Raw genomic sequence first — 19668 nt, 5'->3', positions numbered from 1 at the left:
AATCGATTGACTGAATTCTTTTAAATATAAAGAGCGCTTTTTAATGAAATTGTGTTTCTTGATCAAAAGTTTGGCTTTTCACTGTTTTCTCGAAAAGCGTAATATCCACTGAGCTGAAACTTCAACAGGTTAGGTTCCTAACTTTCCTCTTTGGATTTGGATTGGTGTTATTATTGGAAACAAACAAAATACAAGAAAAGCAAATGAAGCTTCATGTATTTCAAAATACTACGTAAAATGTCTTATTAAAAAGATTAACCCGACAAGAGCAAGGAGGAGGGGCAGATTACACAATCACAATCATTGTCAGCACCATAGTGGTTGATGGTTAAGACATCTGTACTTTCAGTCAGGATGTCGTGTCAAGTCTCCTCCCATCAAGCTAATGGATTACTTTCTCAATCTTTCAGACAGTTCTGAATATACAATGCTCGCAAACTTTAGCGGGGGAAGGGTTGTGAGTGGTGACCCAGTGTTAAAACATCTTCATTTAGAATATTAGCGATACCATTATATTTTCTTCATGGTATGTAAACTGTAATAATATATAAATATATATATTTATTCCGATATATCCTAAAACTGTAATAAAATTACATTTAATCAGCACCTTCAAAACAAAAGAAATAAAACAGTTTTTCATTTTTAAAATACAATTCTACAATACCAAAAGCCAATTCTGTCAACAATCTTAATTAAAAATGAGAGTAAAATCTTGTCCATATCATTACACATGCTAACATGTTACCCATTTATACAATGAATTATTGTGTCTCAGAAGAAAAATTGAGACTGTGTTGGTGGAGAAAATGGAATGTCTTAATTAAACAATGAAAAACTATGGTGGGTAACACAAAGAGCCATGGAGCTAATGGATATGGAGGGCACTCGACAGCGACAGGAGCAATATAAGAACAATCTCACAGACAGGACTGTCACTCTGAACGACCTTCGGACCCGGAGCAGTCAGAGCTCTTGAGTGCCTCATTCTTTGTACGTCAATAGTCTGTAAAGCCACGGATAAATTGGCCAATTAATAGTGCAGCTACATGTACATGTCGCTCAGCGAGTCGAAGAAAGTAAATTGACATAAAGAGCACTTGACAAACAGATGAGCTTGTTACAAGCGATCTTGCAAAGCTGTTGATTGATTAAAAATATGAAATTGGGTAATTGGATCTGATTTATTTCTTATCGCCACAGAACGCTGTGAACAATTCATCACTGGAAACTAAAACGTTTGAAAAAAATTTGCAGATGTGTTCTTGAGTAGCATTGCTTTGTTTGGATTCAGAAGGGAAGACATTTACTCCAAACTAACTCTGACATCGCCAACTAAAATTACTTTTAGACAGTGTATTGGAGCGACATGTTTTTTACAAATCTAAAGATGGCACTCCTTATATTTCATCTGCTTGTAAGCAGCAGCACAGCCAGCGCTCAGTATTGTTCAGCGGATATCAGCAGTCATACAAAAACTATGTGTCCCACAGGATGGGCTTCATATAACAACGCCAGCTGTTATCTGTACGTAGCCACCACGCTATCTCACAGTGAAGCCGAGGCGCACTGTCAAAGTTACTCCAAGCCTGGAGCCCCTGTTCACCTTGCCTCCATAGGCAGCAAGGAGGAAAACACCTTCATCAGGGATGCAAACCCCCTGCCGATGGTAGCCTTTGACAGCCAGTGGATCGGCTACGTCCAGGATCAGCAAACAGGCCAATTTGTTTGGACAGACGGGAGCCGAGGCAAGTACGACAATTGGTTCATAAGGCAGCCTAGTCAGGGCCCCGAGGAGCACTGCATCAGCATGTTCAGCCTGTCTGGTACCTGGAATGATGATGACTGTGACAAAGCTTTCAAATTCATTTGTAAGATGCATCTGCGAGTTTCCCATCTTCACATTTGAGATAGGAGGCCGGTAGTCAAACTCTCCTCAACTCCAGCAAGAGACGATACTGACAGTTTTACACCAAGTAATGTACACTTAACCCTCCTTTTGTTTGGTCAGTCACAGACAATCAAAAAAATCAGCTGTTCCCGAGACACACAGCGTATATATCATACAAACGGGTAACGACAGGAAAAACGTATTCGTGCTCCGTCCTGTCCGATGTAAACAACCGCGCTTTTTTTTCGTCTTTTCTCAGGAACGGTAAGACATTAGGTTGGTTTCCTTTCAACCAGATGTTTGAAGTAGGATAAGTAAACAATCCAAAACATGAAATTTTCGGGGATTTCAGGACCTAGTGCCCCTTTAATGCAGTTGCCCTCCAAGAGTGATTATGAAGATTAAACTACCTACCAAACAAATTATCATTTGAAGTATTTCTGATACTTTATTGGCAAAATCATAAAAAGGATTTTAAACTATGATCTACAATTCGGTCTTAAGAGCGAACTTTAAATAAATATTTATAATAAGTAGAGAAATTACAATATAGACTTTGTTTAATACCCAACTTGTAGTTATATGCATGTATTTGATTAAAATGATATACAGTCGACTCTCATTAGTACAAACTCTGTTAATACAAAATTCTGGTTATAACAAACATAAAGCCTTGGTCCCGACTGTGCAGTTATGTGCACAATGAATGGGTCTGATGTTCCTCTTAATACAAAATTCTGATACAACAAACAATTTGGCTAGGTCCGAACGAATTTGTTATAATGAGACTCGACTGTATATGATATAATTCGAGAAAAGTAACTTATAGTTCTTGCAGTGTGTCACCTTCTACTGAATTCCCAGCTTGGAAAATTTCCACGAACATCAGAAAAGTGTCTTGCATCAGCAGTCACATTTGTGTGAAATGTGAATAATTAGGCATAAAATTGCGATCTCTGCATTCAAAGTTCAACAGACTTGAATCTTTCAGTGGAATACACACGAATGCCAAGTAGAATCTACAATTCCAGACAAATATCTGACGATTCCTTACCTATTCTCATGTGCCGATGGGACAACCATGTCTGGCAGGGGCACTTTTCCTTCACACTTCCTCCTCAACTTGGTGATGTGCTATCAAAACAAAAAGGAACAAGTGCAGAGTTCACAAATCAAAACCAACAAGTGATTGAAGTTTCACATGCAAGACTTGCAAGTGCAATTTTGAAAAAGAGCACAAGATCTTAATTCGAAGGCTATTTTAACAATAAACTCAAATTTTCGAAATATTTACAATCTTTCTTTTTTACTATTTTGTTGTGGTTAATGTGCAAGAAAAATGACAAAATCAGCTTTTTTAGAAAACACTTGGCTCAAGATACTTCCCAACATCAAAATGGAATTGATTGCTGTATTGACATACGCTCATGATGCCTGGGCCTGACGACTTTACATGTTTTTCAACTCCATGAAGTTGTCCTAAAGGAAGTCGAATGTAATGTTAAAAAAAGGCACACTGCATTATATATTCTGACTTTTGGGGACGCTGTTCATAGTGGGCAATCTTGATCACTATCAAACAATAGGTGGCACTCTTCGTTACGGCATATTGGCCAAAAACCACAGCTTTATCGACAGGACAACAATTTAACTGGCAAAAAAAAACAACCAATAGGGGTGTACAACCACTCCTACATCCGCTCTAGCGACACCCATAGAAACAGCTTTTTTTGTTCGTTAAAACCTATATGCCACTGCTTGTATTGACCCCAGGTCAAGCCATATCTCTCACCTCTGGGTTGTCTACGGCCAATCCAGCGTCCAGTAACTCTTGCCGGACGTTGTACATGTTGACGGTGGTCTTGATGCTGGGTAGATGAACACGCTGCACTACAGGGTCTAGCCATAAGGTGTTGTCCAAGCTACAGTGCCAAATAAAAAAAAATAAAAAAAAAATGAAATAGACTGCTTCTGAATTACCTTCACATAGTAGTTAGTAACACAAGAACTTATGGGAATTGGATTTTTACGTGTATTGCCAGCTGTAATCAACTTCTTAGATTCAATGTTTTTTCTATTTTTCTGTTTAAAACACTCTATACTTAGCATCGTCTGAGGACTTATGAGAACAATTTCACAAGCTTACTCGGGTGGGACTCGAACCCATGACCTCCTACTTACTAGTGCAAATGTATTGCCACTCGACCACTGAGCTTGCTCACATCAGCTGGCTGGTTCCAAAAGTTGTCAATCATTTCTTTGCTTGCTTCAAAAAGTTTATATGCAGGATTCGAACTTCAACATGCAGAATCCTGGAATTATCCCCAAACCTCCAGATGGATTAGGATGTGTCTGGAAGGATTAATGTTCAGACATCCTCAAGACTTTCAAACCACTCCACTCTTACCTTAGATTAATCTTCCCTTCCATCTGTTTGTCGTGGATCATGTCATGAACGAAGAAACCCGCCTGAAAACAAAAATATTTAATTACTCTCCACAAATATATGAAAAGATTTCACAAATACCACTACTAAAGAGAGATTTCAAGTGTAATTTACTTAAATCTTGTCTGGTTTGTATATTGATTTTTACTGTTCTGATGATTGTTTAACTACAGTTATCCGTTAGGTCATACTATATTATGTTTATTTATTTAAAGTTTTGTTCTTACTTTTGCACACTGACTTCATGTTTCATTTTGTTTTATATAAGTTTCAATTACTGATTATATTTGGTGTATTGTCCTATTTTTATGCAACACAGCCCCTTGAAAAACAACCTTGGTTGAATGGGTTACCGTGTATAAACAAGTTTAAATAAATAAATAAATAACTAAATAAATAACTAAATAATAGAAAGAAAGTGGAAAGGACAGCACTTTTTCCCTGTCTCTCACCAAAACAAAGTGTAAGCATGTGAGGTACAACGTGCATATAAGGCACTGACTCCTATCAACTAAAATGTTTGTTATAATCAGTCATATTTCCAAGCTTCTACCAAAACAAATCCATATAATGGGTTTCCTTGTTTCCTTATTATGGAAAAAAATCCAACATACCTGCGTTGTCCACTCAGTGTCATCATCTACCGGCTTGACTCGACATACGTAAATCTCCACAGCCTGAAATAATACAGAGCAATGAATTATCTCCATTACAACTTCTTGAAAGCTAGTCACACTTTTGTCCTTTCGGAACAGTCCTACACTTTTACAAGAAACACAATCATTTCAGAAATCCCTTCAAAACAAATAATACTCAAATGTGTCAATTCAAACCCATCATTTGGCTAATGCTTGAATGAGTATTGACGTTCTGATTTCTAGAAAATGGAAATTTGACTGCATTTCTGCTTCCTTAAACATTTATGGCAATATTATGCCAAAAAAATGAACATGTTTAACAAAATTTGAAAATTCATCAACTTGACATCACAACTTAACCAAACGATCACATTCATGAGAATTACATATGTGGGCTTGAGTAAACTGCAAACTGAAATTGACAAAATATAAATTTGCTTGGGAATTGTTTTCCTACCTGGTATGGTTTGGAATACAAATGATCCGGTAGTCTCATCAACTTGCTCACTGTTACCCGCTCAATTCTTCCCTGGTCCACGAACTGAACCTTTTGGACCAAAAGCACAGAAAATTATAGCCTTAATGTTTCTAGAAAGAAAAGTAAAGGTAAGCAAAGAAATCAAAAATTGCAAAATTGGGTTTGTCTTAAAAAGAGCACAAACCATCGTCTTAAATTCCAAAATTTGAATAGCTGAATTCAAGAATTTAAGAAAGCAAACAAGCCCACCTCCTTCTCCTCTTCAGTGAGTGCACGTGCTGACCTCTTTGACCTCTGAACTTTGACCCGATGGAAGACATGGCGTGCGTCCTCCACACCACAGAGGTCACCAGCCATAGGAGTGCCAATACCCACACAGTGGGCGGGGTCACTAAACCACCCAGCCATCTCAAAGGCTAGGTCAAGGTGGGTCATCGGCATGGCAACAGGGTCACTAGCCTCGGTGCTGCGATACTCAAGGATGCGAGCGTAGAAGTTAGTCGCGTCTACAATGTGCGTGATCAGAATCTACCAAATTTGTTGAGACAAAAGTGTCAGGATACATGTGTTGTATGAATAAAAGCTGATTAGTACTTCATACGATTGTTCAAATTTTTCAAATTTGAGACAAAAACAATGTGCGTGATGTCATCAAGTTATATTCGCGTTCCCAATTGCACAAAAAAAGAACCAGCTTCAAGCTACAATAAAACATACTAGAAAAAAGTCATCTAATTACGCTGAAAAATATCCTCATCACCTAGATATAAAGAGGATAGCCAACAGACCCAAGTAGTTCTTACCTTGACAACACCAGACGATGGGAGACGGATGTGGTTGGCATGGCAACCCGGTGCATCCGCATCAGCAAACATCTCATGACGACCAAGGCAGGAAGATTTATTCCTGAAACACACGAACGAGAGTAATTTTAAAGTTTTGTATTGGAAAAACCTTAAACCTTCAAAACTCCACCAAACTGAACACCTTGCTTTACTGGAAAATTGTGTTATATTCAGAATGCCTTACTTTACATTTGACTAATGTAATGTGCTACTTGATCAATGGTCTGGGCCAAATTGTGACTTGTGAATATTTCAGATATTGGTTACTTGAAATAAATCCCAGCAGGTTAAGGTCAAAAACTTACAGTTCTTTATCGTGTTAGTTTATAAAATACGCCCAAAAAAAAATTGATATTATCTTTTTTTTTCCGAGTTTAAAATATAAGTGACAATTATCTCACAAGATTGAATTTGGTATTAATTTTCTCAATTCTGCTTCCTTTGTACTTTTCTTTGCTTATAAAATATAAATGAGTTACAGAAGTATAGAGGGTGGCTGAGGATATTTTTAATCAACTTTTTATCCTCAAACATTCTGGTTCTTAAATCTACCGATTGGTTTTTGTATATTACCTGCATTCACCAAACGCCTTCAGCTGTCGACACAGGGCTTTGCCTTTCTTGTTCTTTTCTTTTTCCTGGGAACCAAAATTAAAAGCAAAATTTGAATATACTGTATGCATATTTATGATTGAGATTTGCATAATTGCATATTTTCAGATGAAGCTCTATAACAATGAGGCAAGGCCCCTGCAACTTTAAAAAACTCAACGAGCAAAAGTTTTCACAACTAAATGAAAAAAAATGATCAGATTTTTATATCAAACCACTGCCTTCTGCTCTGCCCTTATAAGGTCTAGTATACAAATATCAACCTTTTTTTGAATGGTATAATCCACTTTGCTCTATCAAAACATTACCGTGATGGCCTCTTCCACGTTGAGCTGGGAGGGGATGGCAAAGCTGCACCTCTTCAGGAGGTTGGCAAGTCCAGGAATGAGAGTCATGTCTTCTCTAGAGATCAGCAGTATCGACCGGCAGTCGGAAACTTTCGTCTAAAAAGAAAGAAGAGAAGTGTGTTGGCACTCACGCAAAGACACCATGGCTTCATGCAGATTCAAAATAAAACAAGTCGTGCGTACTTTACAAGACGTGTGCACTTTATGCAATGAACCACAACGAGGTATAAATGCCCTCTCTTGTTCGCGCACGGAGCCCATATGGACAACATGCACGCGTACCCCCCTCAATGGTGACACACAACGAGATATGACAGACACATGGACGCAATTGCCATTGCGCACCCGACGCCCAAGCAAAGACACTTCAGGCTTACACACATTCACACACAAAAATAAGCCTTAAATACTTTGGGCAGACACCAGTGAACCAGTGGACATAATGCACAATGTCCTGTAAACTGAACCTTTTGTGTACGAGGTCACAAATAAGAACCTTTGGAGTTCATGATGAATCCCATCTATAAACGCCTACCTCTTCTATCTGAGAGGAGTAACTATCCATCATGCAGCTCAGCCGCAGGCCAAACTTCTGCTTAGAGGAAGGGAAGTCGTAGTGGACCACGGTGTTTGCACTCGTGATGCTCAGGTCCTGAATAACATCGTCGGTGCACACTACAGGAATGTCAGAGTAAAATGAAATTATTCCAGAAACTGGCATGCAATAAGAGGGTCCAAGATCCACCACAATCTGTTATTATTCATTGTGCATCCTGCGAAGCACTCTTGCACCTTGTCCGAATCAATAAATGAATGAATTAACACATGCACCTATGGAAGCCACTGGCTAGAGGCTGCAGCCACTTCCCATAAACTCAGTGCTATTGCCGGCAGTAGCCAAGTGGTTCAGACTGAGCCGCTGTTCATCATTTTGAATATAAGCCTGACATACTGATCAATGTAGAAATTATATTGGATGAAACGGCCAATTCCAAAAGTGATCTATGGCTTTGCAAAGTGAAGAGTACAACTGAGCCTGTATCTGAACCAATGGCTACGGCTGGAAATAAGCACCAATGGAAGCCACTGGCTAGCGGCTATACCCACTCCCTATAGCCTCGTGTGTTATTGCTAGCCGCAGCCAAGTGATTCGAACACCACGTGCAGTGACCTACCCTAATAGAGAAATGTGTGGTTAATAAATCAACTTATAAAAGATTTCTCCAAACAATAACTTCCTTTCAGAGTTAGAAAGCATCTAAACAGTTGTCTGTAAAAAACGTCCACATTTGCAAAATCATCCAAGTTCCAAGGGTTTCATATTATTCATTCATTCATTCATATTTATTTCCACTTAATCATCTTTATAGGGAAAAGGTTTAGACAACAATTTTGATACACGGATAAGATTAAGCAGTGGGCTTCTCCAAAAAGCAAGAGTCTCTTTTGAAGGATTTTCAAGTGTACATGTTGGGAACCCTGTCTCCTACACCATACAAGGCCTACTTTAAAGCAGGGAACCTGACTCACCCAGGACTTGTTGGGAATTGCTGTGGTGGTGTTCATGCCATTCTGTCTTGACCGTCTCCAAATGGTGCTGTGGCATGCCCTTGAAGGCCAGCAGCGCGTAATGGCAGAAACCACCGACAAGAACCTGATTACGTGCAAGTATTAAAATTCACAGATAAACAATCCAATCACTCAAGACGTTCCTCTCAATGCATAATTGACTGTCTCTTTTCAACATAATGTTTCAAGAAATGACAGTGGCGGTTTAATAATATAACGTGTCACTTGTGACAACAGACTAACCTCCTGTAGCCGCTTAGCTTGCTCCTTGCTGTTGGTGAAGATGATCATCCGTCTGGCTTTGGTCGGGGATCCAGAGTCTAGAAGACCTCGGAGGAAACCATCTCGCTCACTGGGCTCCTCTCTAAGCACGACCTAACGAGTGCAAAGAAACAACACACAGAGTGACCACTAATGCTGATAACTATACTAAGCACAGATAACATCTGCTTAGCATAAGCAGGATACCAGCCAAAACAATATAAAATTTAAGCCCGGTTCATACTTCGTGCGAATACAAAGCTAATTGCCCGAGTTGAAATATGTTAAACTTTCACGGATTTGCAGCACGAATACTTGCAATGATGTCATAAATTCGCTTCGCTTTCGCGCCGAGTATGAACCGGGCTTTATTGTGCCTTTGATTGGTTCTCACAATTTTTTATGCTTAGCACATAAATTTGCTTAGCAATATTTTCTGCTGTGTGAAATTGGCCTATACAGCCGATTCCATGAAACAGTGTACAACTTATGCCATGTGAGGACTTATGCAACAAATTTGTTGTGAAGCTGCGCAATAAGAATGTGTGCTGAATTTACACAATCTTATAGCAGCTGTGACAGCGACACAAACAAACTTGGAGCCCAGCTTTATGGAATGACACCTATCCCTTTACCTGTCCCACCCGGGCATAGACGGCCGCCTCCAGGGGCGATGCGATGACCACAACAGGATCAGCCATGTAGGCACGTAGGAAGGAACCCAGACCCATGGTCCATTGGGAGGAGAAGAGGAAGAGTTGACGGGGAGCGGTGCGGGAACTGTTGGGTCTGGAGAGGACTGAGGCATACTCAGACATCAGCTCCTTAACCTGGGGGATTGGGGGGGGGGGGGAGTGATCAGCAGGAAATCAAGGTCAATCATCACAAGTCAAATCATCACAGTCAATTATATATCATCACAAGTCAATCATAAATCATCGCAGTCAATCATAAGTCATCATCATAAGTCACAATAATGACAAAAAAAACAATGGGCTTTTTCAGCAATACCTTATCTGTGAAGTCTTCACAAAGGATATCAGCATCATCAAGGACCTTGAGAAGAACCCAAAAATGTAACAGATTTAAGGGCATTTAAAATTGTACAGATTCTGATATGGATGACTCAAAGTTTTCTATTCCATGTCTTTTCTACATTTTCGATTTTTGGGGATTTGGTTTAAATATGATTATTGAAGTTGAACCTCGTCCTGCAAAAAGAAAAACTGAATTAGGGTAACTTAAAATCCAGAGGTTAAAATCATTCAACTCTATTAGGTATATTGGAACTTCATTATATTGGATAATTGAATTTCATTATCCTGAGGGGAAGTGGTGGATACAGTTAAAAAATGAAGAGACGTTCATAGCAAATTCTTGGGAGGATAAAGACATTCCAAATGCCATTAGTCAGAAAGACTGCTTTGGAGGCATTTTCTAAGCATAAGTTGGAGTACATAATTGCACACCCTAAAAATATCCTATACACTACAGCTAAAAAACCTCATGTTGCAAATTTGAAAAAAGTTTTGGGGCTCCACTACAGGGTTTGAGTTTTGTTTTGGACTTAAATAAATTCACTAACCAAGTGACTGAGTCGATTGAGGCTTGTGTGGTTGTCTCTCAGCATTCTAAGAAGACAGGGAAGGGTTGCCACCAGAATACTGCAGCCATTCAACAACTGGACCTACTCAACAAACAGACAACAATGGCTGATTGAAGCATGCATAATGAACTGTCAAGAAACAAACTGACCAACTGATTACTGCAATCAAAAGACAGTTATTGGTCAAATATCTTTTTGAAAACATTGTCTGATTCCATCATTCAAGTCAATGACTGCGGTGCCTGCTTCTACTTCGATTTTGAATCACTCCGCTGACCCTGGAAATCTTTCTTGGTTGAGTACTTTAATAAATATCTGCACTTATAAACAGGAGGTGGTGGGTTCCAGTCCCACCAATGCAAGCCTGTTTCATTTTTCCTGACAGCACTGAGTATACACAATGTTTATATAAATGAGCCTGACCCAGCATTAAATTTCTCAGTAATTCTGGAGAAGACAGCAGCTGCGTGATGTGACAGATGCTAAATGCTACTGGGTTTTGCATATTAAGTGAAAACATACACAAATGCATAAAGCAGTCTATGCAAAGAGCGCCCTCTATGTTTATGCACAGAGACAATAACCTCAAGGCATACCTCTTGTTGTTCCTCAGATCCAGCACCATGAATGAGTATAACCCTACTCCCCCTCTGGGTAGGCAGAAACTTGCTGCACTGGTCGTACACCTCGGCTGCCTTACGCCAGCTGGGACTGACAATGATCACAAGGGGCTACAGGAAAACAAATCATGAATATTCATTAACCCTGAACCCTGACCCCTCTGAGTAGGCAGAAACTTGCTGCACTGGTCGTACACCTCGGCTGCCTTACGCCAGCTGGGACTGACAATGATCACAAGGGGCTACAGGAAAACAAATCATGAATATTCATTAACCCTGACCCCTAAGGTTCCTACTGATCCAAAAGGCCCCGCCCCAATTTTGACAAATCAAAGCTGCGATTATTCACAAATAAATATTCGCTTTAGTTTTTTGACTCACCCCGTTGCCAGGCGGCAGTGATGAATATGTGGACGGCTGTAAAGACTGTGTGATGAGTGGAAGCAGGAAGGCTAGGCTCTTCCCAGTCCCAGGGGAGGATATGCCCACCATGTCCCTCCCCCGGAGAATGATCGGCCAGGAGTAAGCTTGAATGTCGCTGGGCGATGGGAAGCCCAGTTTGGTCAATTTCTGTGGACAGGAGAAATATGAAAAGTAACATCATAACTATGACTGAAGCATCGGTTATGATTTAGGCACAAAATGACAACTTCAGAACAACTTATTGTTGTGGTACACTATTCCAAACACTGTTCTATGTGAACTTTTCTAACCAGGGATCAATTTCTCTGTCACCATATAATTCTGTGCATTTGCCACAATTAATGCAACAAGAATACCAATCGAGCATCAAGAGCAGACCACAGGAGCGACAATCTCTCACCTTTTGGATGGAATCAGGGAACGGCGACTGCTCTATACTCATCATGGGTCTCGGCGGCCGGTCACCATGAATCAAGACACGAGACGTCTTCTTGATATGAGAATACATCAATTCCTGAATGTCAGATGCTGGGGATGCAGCATGAGTCGAGGAAATTTGCTTGAGAAGCCTGGGAGGAATGATAAAAAAATGGAATCACAAATCTACAATTTAACTTTCACTCTTTAGTTCAGAGTACTATTTGCTGATGAAGGACACAGTACACTGTCTGAAAAAGAAAGAACAATTTTCACCTCCGGTTCTTCTCGAAAAACGTACTTCTTCCTAGAAGAGATTAATTCCATTGTGTAACTGGAAATTTTATTGCACCATTTCACCTTGCAACGCTTCACATTTCAATAAGGAACCAAGGGGCCGTTCAAAATTTAAAAATGTTTTTAAATTTTAATTGTTTTTAAATTTTGATTGTTGGTTGCGAAAATGTTGGTGAGTAGGTCAAGGAAATTAATTGAAAATTGAAAAAAAAAAATCAATTTTCAATTAAAAGATTTTGTTTGTTTGAATGTATCAATTCTCATCGATCACAAGACCACCTCCTCACAAAGAAGACAGAACCACGGTCATATTTGTGTCTATGAAGACTGCAACCAGTCATTTCCAACATCCTATCAATTCATGAAGTACATAAAGTCATCTGGGTACATGTGCAACAGGAGTGGACCAACGGCTTCAACACACTGTCACTGAACTAGGCATAGATGTATTTGAATTGCATTGAATAGCAAGTCAATTTATTACGACCAAAATTTGAAAACATTGATCATTTTGAATGGCCCCTAAGACTGTTGGAATCTTATTTACGGGCTGTGTAACATTAAAAGATCCACACATCCTCACCTTTGGCCTATGACCTTTGACTGTGGCATCACAGATGGCACATACTGACTGGGTTCATCAGAGGAAGAGTAGTAATAATCGGGATCTGAGGATGTATCACCTCGTTGGGATTTTCTGAACATTGAAACAAAAAAGGCAATGGATATTAAAATGGTTTAATCATATTCAATTGTTTTTCCCTGACAATTTTTCAATTTGTATGTTTTACTGAAACAGAAAAAGCTACTTTTTCTCTGTTTTGGACATTTTCAACCCTCTGAAAATACACTTATATTTTGGGTTGCTTCTGCACCCATCATGAATGAAAAAAAAATATGCCTGAATTATTGCCAGGCCACAAATAATCTGAAATTTGTAAAGTAACCATTCCTTAACTAAATGTCGGCAGAAATTTTTTTTCGATTTTTTTTTTTTTTTTTTTTTTTTTTCAAAAATAGCAATTTAAAAAACAAATCTGATTTTTCGGGGTGACACTCAAAAATAGCATGCAGAAAGCAATTTTAAAGTGACAACAATTGGAAGCTTTTCCTAAAGTGGAAGCACACTTGTGTGCAGATTACACTCGCAAACTTATTTGATATTATGCATCTTTGACCAGAAGTTATCAAGCTTCACGTATGCCTCAAATTTAAGAGTGTGTGTGGCATGCGCATGTGCGTGGTGCCACCTTATTAATAGCCTCTAATTGTGGTTACCAGATGAGTCTGTATGAACATTAACTGCTTTGAGTCTTTAGCTGTAATTGAGGACAGACACACATACCTCTGGGCTTGTCTTGCTGGACTCTGCAATGTCTTGGGCAGATTCACGGCTCTCGCTGCTAATTCCTCGGGTGACACGGTGAATCTTCCGTCGACAGCGAACGGTAATCTGGTGGCACCCAGCAAGGAAGAACTGGATTTCAATCTCGTAGCACCTGTTGGCAGAGTTGTTGTTGCGGTGGTGGGGCTGAGAGTCTGTGGGCCTGTTTGTGAGGGTGAGCGGTCACCTGGTTGTAAGGGATCGTGTCTGGGTGTCTCTGTGGGTGTTTGTCGCTGTAAGGATTCAGTGGACATCTTTGCTCTTTCCTTGATGGCTTGCAGTCTTGCCAAAGCCTGTCTGGTGGAGGTTGCAGACAATCTCAGCTTGTCTGCGTCATCCTGGGAAGACAAAGTATGCTGCAGTAACCCTTCAGCCTTCCCCGTTTTGGACGCGAACTGAGAAGTCGAACTTGGTATGGTTGAATCTCTCCCCCTGCTGGCTGGGATGTGTGGCGGCGATCCCTTGGAGGACAACCCCCGTGCAGCAAATGGAAGCTTCCCAGATGACTGTTCTGTATAGCTTGGCTTGGATGATTCCATTTGTTGTGCAAGGGTACGGTCTGGAAGGGATCCAGGTGAAGTAGTACTAACTGTTGAGCCGGCCATGAGTTGGTCCTGGTTTAAAAATTACAACAAACAAAACAGACGCTCAACAACAAATTAACTCCTACAAGTGTTCATCCCACCCCATCTCAACCTAATCCATCCAACCCAACTCAATCCAACCCATCCCCCCTCCCCACTCCAACCTAACCCATCCCAACCACTCACTGGTCTCAAAGGTGGCAGACCGATGTACTCCCTCAGAGTAGTCTTCTGCCTCCCATCCCTCGCCTCTCTGTCAGGAGACACCGATGCCTCACGCTTGCTCTCCCTGCCTCTAGCCCCATCCAGCTTCTCAGCACTCCCTGGGGACACAGAGCGCGGAGAACAACTAAGCGGTGATCCGGACCCGTTGGTTCTGTTTGTTGGTCTTCTCTCCTGTGTTCTGGCTCCAACTGTTGATCCAAACACAGACATGGGACCAATACAAGCAGACAATTTTACTGACATGCTAAGTAAAAGAAGCTTAGCCCCAGGCTCCAATTCCTGGTAAGCAACAAACATTGTTTAGCAGATTCTCATGCTGTACAAGAGTCAGCTGAATACCAGTAACAGGCAAAATACACTGTTTTTTCAAAACTTCTAAATGTCTGTGCTTCTGTTAGAAGCTCAATGAAAAAGGCGCCTGACCCAAGAAAATTCAATCACATACCTATTTGGTTGAATTCCTGGGCCAAATTTCATAGCTCTGCCCACCGTGGAATTCCAAGCTTACAATAACTGTTCTGTGCCTACAGCTCTGGCACAGAAATACAATGCTAATTCTCTTTCATAGCAAAGAATTCCATAGTTATAAATCTATGCATGCAAGGAAACCAAATTCCTCACTAATATTCGAAATACGCTGACCGTTAGTGCACAACAGTTAGCAGGGAGTTTGCTTACAGTAAGCAAAGCCATGAATTACAGCCCTGGATTTTTTTAAAATTTGCCACAGAGACCTTTGCGGTTTGCGGTTTGCGGTTTGAGAAACTTTTAAAGAAATTTTGACCAAAATTTACCTTCAAGTGTTAACGGTTCTTCGATCCGAGCCGCAAAGTTCAATCGCAGTAGTTCTTCATTTACATTGACCTTTGAAACATACACAATGAGACACTAGTTTACATACTTTTAAGGAATTTTTTAAATAAAAAAACACAATAAAACACGCATTAAATAATTACAAATCATACAACTGATGAAAAACAGTTTGTTTTTAGGTTAAAAACATTGGTTGGTTTTTAGTATGTATCAAAAAGTTTGTTCTAAAACATCCATTCCAAGTTTTGTTGTTGGTAAATTTGAAGAAGAAAATATGAATAGCAAATGGTATTGTCGATCTAAATAAGTAAAATTTGACACATTTCTTGAATTAATGCTTTCCCAAATTCTTCAAACCCACTAGGTTTTTGACAAATTTAGGATACAGCCTGGCCACTTTCAGTGTACATGGGCCTTGGGACTCACTGTCGAAAAAGTTCAAAGGATGTGCCATTGGTTTCTGTGGGTTTACAAAGATTCAGGTTTCTACAAAAAACAAATATTTGGGGAGTAAAGCGAACAGATTGTACCTGTTTCTGATCAATGTTGACGTAGAGAGTGACCAGAGAGACGCCATCTTGCCTCACGTGATGAATGTCCACCTTAGCTGGTTTATCTATAAATAGATATGATGTCATACTTTGAATACAGTATCAAATAGATATGATGTCTGGCACTGAAAACAGTTCACAAGTACGAAGTCTCTCTATTCAACAATTTTATACGGGGACAGGTAAGTTCTGTCACAATAGCAGTGTTTTCCCGTTATACATTTGTAAGAGTGGTTTGAAATTGTTGACATTACTTGAATAATCTAAAACCTCTTCTATATATGAATCAGGATGCAGGTCTTAACTGGAATGAAACCAAAGAATATCTTGTGTTTTGAATCAGGAATTAACTCACCGACTAGAATTTCATCAAAGTATTCAACAGCTGCCGTGTCCCATTTAACAGCAGGCCTAGAAAGTGAAACAAAATAATAAAAGATACACTTGTTCATAGGATCATATTCTCTTACTGTATACTGTTTTGTTCGAAACAACAATATTGCTAAACAAAAATTAAAGGGACTGCATAACAACTAAGCTGAAGTTTTAGCTTGATGGCTACTTTACATTTTGAGAAAACAGAAAAAAACAGTGTTCACATTTTTCTGGGACATCGTAATTGGATTTTGTTGCGACTGCACGTTAAAAAGAGTGCCCGCGTAGACAACACAGCTTCTTACTATTAAAGTGTCCCTTCTTACTAGACATGTGATTGTCAGAATAATTCAAGAAATTAAGCCGAACTCCCTTATAGATTACTTCTATGGACTTCATTGGCCGGGTACACTGCAGTGACTGAATAGTCGAGTACCCTCCAGCGTTTTATACTGTTACTGGATCTGTCTAAGCACCTTTCTGGATTTGGTCATAAGCCCTGCCTACTCTTGGTTAGTGCACATTTCTCACAGCATGTGACTGTGTTTGATCCAGGTATTGTGGTCACCTGACCACAAAGTTGTGATCTAATTGGTCAATGTGCACTGTTTGATGGACATGCAGGACAGTTCAATGGAAGCTAGCGATGCATCCCTGTTAGTATATCCTTATCACTACTGTAGGACTTACTGCATTGTGGCCTGATCCTCATCAAACGAGACTTTGAGCGACAGTGGTACCAGACCATACAGACAGTACTCTCTGGCCTGGAAGGGAAGCTGGAGGAACTCTGCGGGGATGTCACGCAATCTGAAAGAATCCAACAAATTGTCATGAAGGTAATTCTGCTCATAAAATATACCATGTGCCACACAAATAACAAAGCACAGTGATGTTATTAGCAATCTTGGGAAAAATAACGTGAAGGTTTTATTTCTCAACACAAACACAGAACAATTCTCCAAAGCACATCCTTCATCTTAAATATCCTGACAGGGTCTCCGTTTATTCATTTTGGGCTTGGACTACTTTTACAAGATACCTGGTGACAAGAAGAGTGATAAGACGAGGGTCACATACCTGTTCATCGGAAGTTTGATGGTTTCTCCATAATCCAAGAGGAAACAGCTGAAAAGGAACAAGATAAAAGAATTTGTTCAGAAGCCACTGGTACTTTATGGGCTCTGTGCACAAATACCCCCACAGTGGTAAGAAAGAGAGAGTTGAGAGAGACAACTTGGAGAGCCATTCAAACGTATTGCCGATGATGCCTGATGCTCACACAAAGACGCTATGGTTTTGTACACATGGTTTTATACACATCGTTCGTGAATATGCACACGAACCAGTAAATGCAGTGTGTCCCGTCTACGGGGCACTCGGATGTGGAGAAACAGCGCCCTCCCTTGTTTGCGCACAGAGCCCAAATAAAAGTCATCTCTGACACGCAATGAATGAATGTAAACAAAGCCTGATTTAAACACGTTTAAATCAATATTTTGCTGCGAACATTTTGTAACATCTAATAAGATTTGAAGTTGCTTTCACATGAAATAAGAACCTGCCATAACATTGTTGGTGTGACAAATCAAACGTAACACTGTCAAGCACTAAGATAATCTTGCCTTGCTTCAGCTAGATGCTTGCGTAGTATGATGCTAGTCACTCTGGCCCGGTACCAACGATCAGCATCCATTTTCTTTACAAGATAAACCTAAACACAAAATAATTTTACTCAGTAACTCAACTGGGAAAAAATACAGAATCCTACAGCATCCAATGGCAATAAAGGTTTAATTTAAGAAACCCCAATGTCTTGAAAACAGCACTTCTATTCACTGCTCATTAAAGGTACAAAGGACCAATTTGCTTTTTGTGCATTTTTAATGTTTGAAGTAACAAAATTGCTCAAAATCTTAAGGGTGCATAACAAACCTGTTAAAGTTTCTGCTCAGTGGATACCATTCATTTTGTGAAAAAAAGAGAAAATGTATGCACATTTTTGGGTTCTCATTCCTGAATTCCATTGCTAACGCACGTAAAAAAAAATGTGCCTACAGGCACCCAATATTGAAACCACTTTCAATATTAGTTTTCTACCAAACAATACCATTTAAGGCGGAATAATTCCACAGGGTATTCCATACCAGGCCTGTCTTCACATTGGGCAAGGTTTCTGTGCTAAAATCGCTAGGTAATTTTTTAATTAACTGCAAACATTCCTACATGATATTAAGCAAAATGCAGTTGAAATAGTTTCTTGTTACATTGACCTGTGTTTGTTCATAATATAATCAAATAACACACTTGTTATTGCACATACAAGAATATATTTGAAACATACCTCTCCCTTTTTAGGATTGTAGGTGTGCATATTAAGGAACTGATCACGACTGCAGTATTCATCAATGTCTTCCAAGAGTTGTAGAAACTGCCTAGCCTCACTGGTTGAACTGTGTCCAGGGACCTCCTTGGCCCAAAAATGACCGGGATCTTTCACCTAAATATGGAAAAAATGGGTATCTGTGAGAGCAGAGATGGTTATTGTGATTGACTTCAGCTGTTTTGTGCTGAATGACAGCTTATATTCCCTAGGGAGCTCAGATTGTCTTTGGAAGTTGCACTGGCACCATGGGGCAGGGCTTAACCCTTTAATCACTGTAGCACCCGAAACCGTCCTGCCTATTACTCACTGTAGCACCTGAAACCGCCCTGCCTATTACTCCCTGTAGTGCCCAAAACCACCCGAGTACTTTATGTGTTGACCTGTTTAAAACAGAATCAAGTTCAGGGAAGGGGTGGGGTTACCCTCACACAAAATCCTGTGCATTGGCGATTCAATAAGTTTCCATACAGTTGACCCAACAATGTATGCACCTTAATATATGATTCACTATACACAAACAAGTTTTGCTGATGGATGGCTGGCAGGCACCGAAATCCTAGATGTTAAGAACCATAAAAAGGACTTACCCTCAGAATTGTAACGTCAATCGGAGCCATCCTTTTGAAATTCCAAATCTAACTGGACATAACCACTGAAGTGAAAAAAAGGAAACGAAAAAGGGAACAATTTAATAGTTTATTGTCAAAAAGTTACCCTAGAAAAGACCACTTGAGACAATGCCTACACAAAGCAGGATTAAAAAAAAAGAGCTCAGGAAGTTTAATAAAAGAACTTTACAAAACAAAAAGGAACTAAATCAGAAGCTTCCAGGAGTTCTTGTACAGCTCTGTGATATTTCTCATCTACAATGTATCTTGTTACACACAGTGGGGAATCCCC

At 39.8% G+C, this 19668-nt stretch overlaps 2 protein-coding genes across 2 annotated transcripts in view; one reads left to right on the top strand and one right to left on the bottom strand.

The window, feature by feature from the left end:
• LOC119739516 overlaps nt 1–19668 on the bottom strand; it is a 35736-nt gene that overhangs the window by 14756 nt on the left and 1312 nt on the right. The window contains exons 2-30 of the mRNA XM_038214494.1: nt 19356–19420; nt 18727–18882; nt 18008–18096; nt 17463–17510; nt 17073–17192; nt 16363–16418; nt 15987–16072; nt 15438–15507; nt 14605–14831; nt 13796–14448; nt 13034–13147; nt 12137–12305; nt 11695–11883; nt 11290–11424; nt 10673–10774; nt 10099–10143; nt 9723–9917; nt 9070–9201; nt 8788–8911; nt 7793–7932; nt 7219–7353; nt 6872–6936; nt 6257–6359; nt 5703–5981; nt 5433–5522; nt 4952–5014; nt 4299–4360; nt 3684–3813; nt 2946–3025 (exon numbers count right to left, since the gene is read on the bottom strand). Coding sequence (XP_038070422.1) covers nt 2946–3025; nt 3684–3813; nt 4299–4360; nt 4952–5014; nt 5433–5522; nt 5703–5981; nt 6257–6359; nt 6872–6936; nt 7219–7353; nt 7793–7932; nt 8788–8911; nt 9070–9201; nt 9723–9917; nt 10099–10143; nt 10673–10774; nt 11290–11424; nt 11695–11883; nt 12137–12305; nt 13034–13147; nt 13796–14448; nt 14605–14831; nt 15438–15507; nt 15987–16072; nt 16363–16418; nt 17073–17192; nt 17463–17510; nt 18008–18096; nt 18727–18882; nt 19356–19385 — 3887 coding nt within the window. The 5' untranslated portion in view covers nt 19386–19420. The remainder of the gene's footprint in view (nt 1–2945; nt 3026–3683; nt 3814–4298; nt 4361–4951; nt 5015–5432; nt 5523–5702; nt 5982–6256; nt 6360–6871; nt 6937–7218; nt 7354–7792; nt 7933–8787; nt 8912–9069; nt 9202–9722; nt 9918–10098; nt 10144–10672; nt 10775–11289; nt 11425–11694; nt 11884–12136; nt 12306–13033; nt 13148–13795; nt 14449–14604; nt 14832–15437; nt 15508–15986; nt 16073–16362; nt 16419–17072; nt 17193–17462; nt 17511–18007; nt 18097–18726; nt 18883–19355; nt 19421–19668) is intronic.
• On the top strand, nt 1218–1996 carry LOC119739515 (alpha-N-acetylgalactosamine-specific lectin-like). The gene has a single exon (XM_038214493.1). It carries the CDS (start codon nt 1370–1372, stop codon nt 1907–1909), a length of 540 nt encoding a protein of 179 aa, XP_038070421.1. The 5' UTR covers nt 1218–1369; the 3' UTR covers nt 1910–1996.

This window comes from Patiria miniata, unplaced genomic scaffold (genome assembly GCF_015706575.1).
Source record: "Patiria miniata isolate m_02_andy unplaced genomic scaffold, ASM1570657v1 HiC_scaffold_30, whole genome shotgun sequence".
Lineage (NCBI taxonomy): Eukaryota > Metazoa > Echinodermata > Asteroidea > Valvatida > Asterinidae > Patiria > Patiria miniata.
This window is presented reverse-complemented; position numbering and strand designations above follow the sequence as displayed.

Excerpts from the sequence above, each read along its gene's own strand:
- LOC119739515 (XM_038214493.1), top strand. The coding sequence starts at position 1,370 with ATGTTTTTTACAAATCTAAAGATGGCACTCCTTATATTTCATCTGCTT.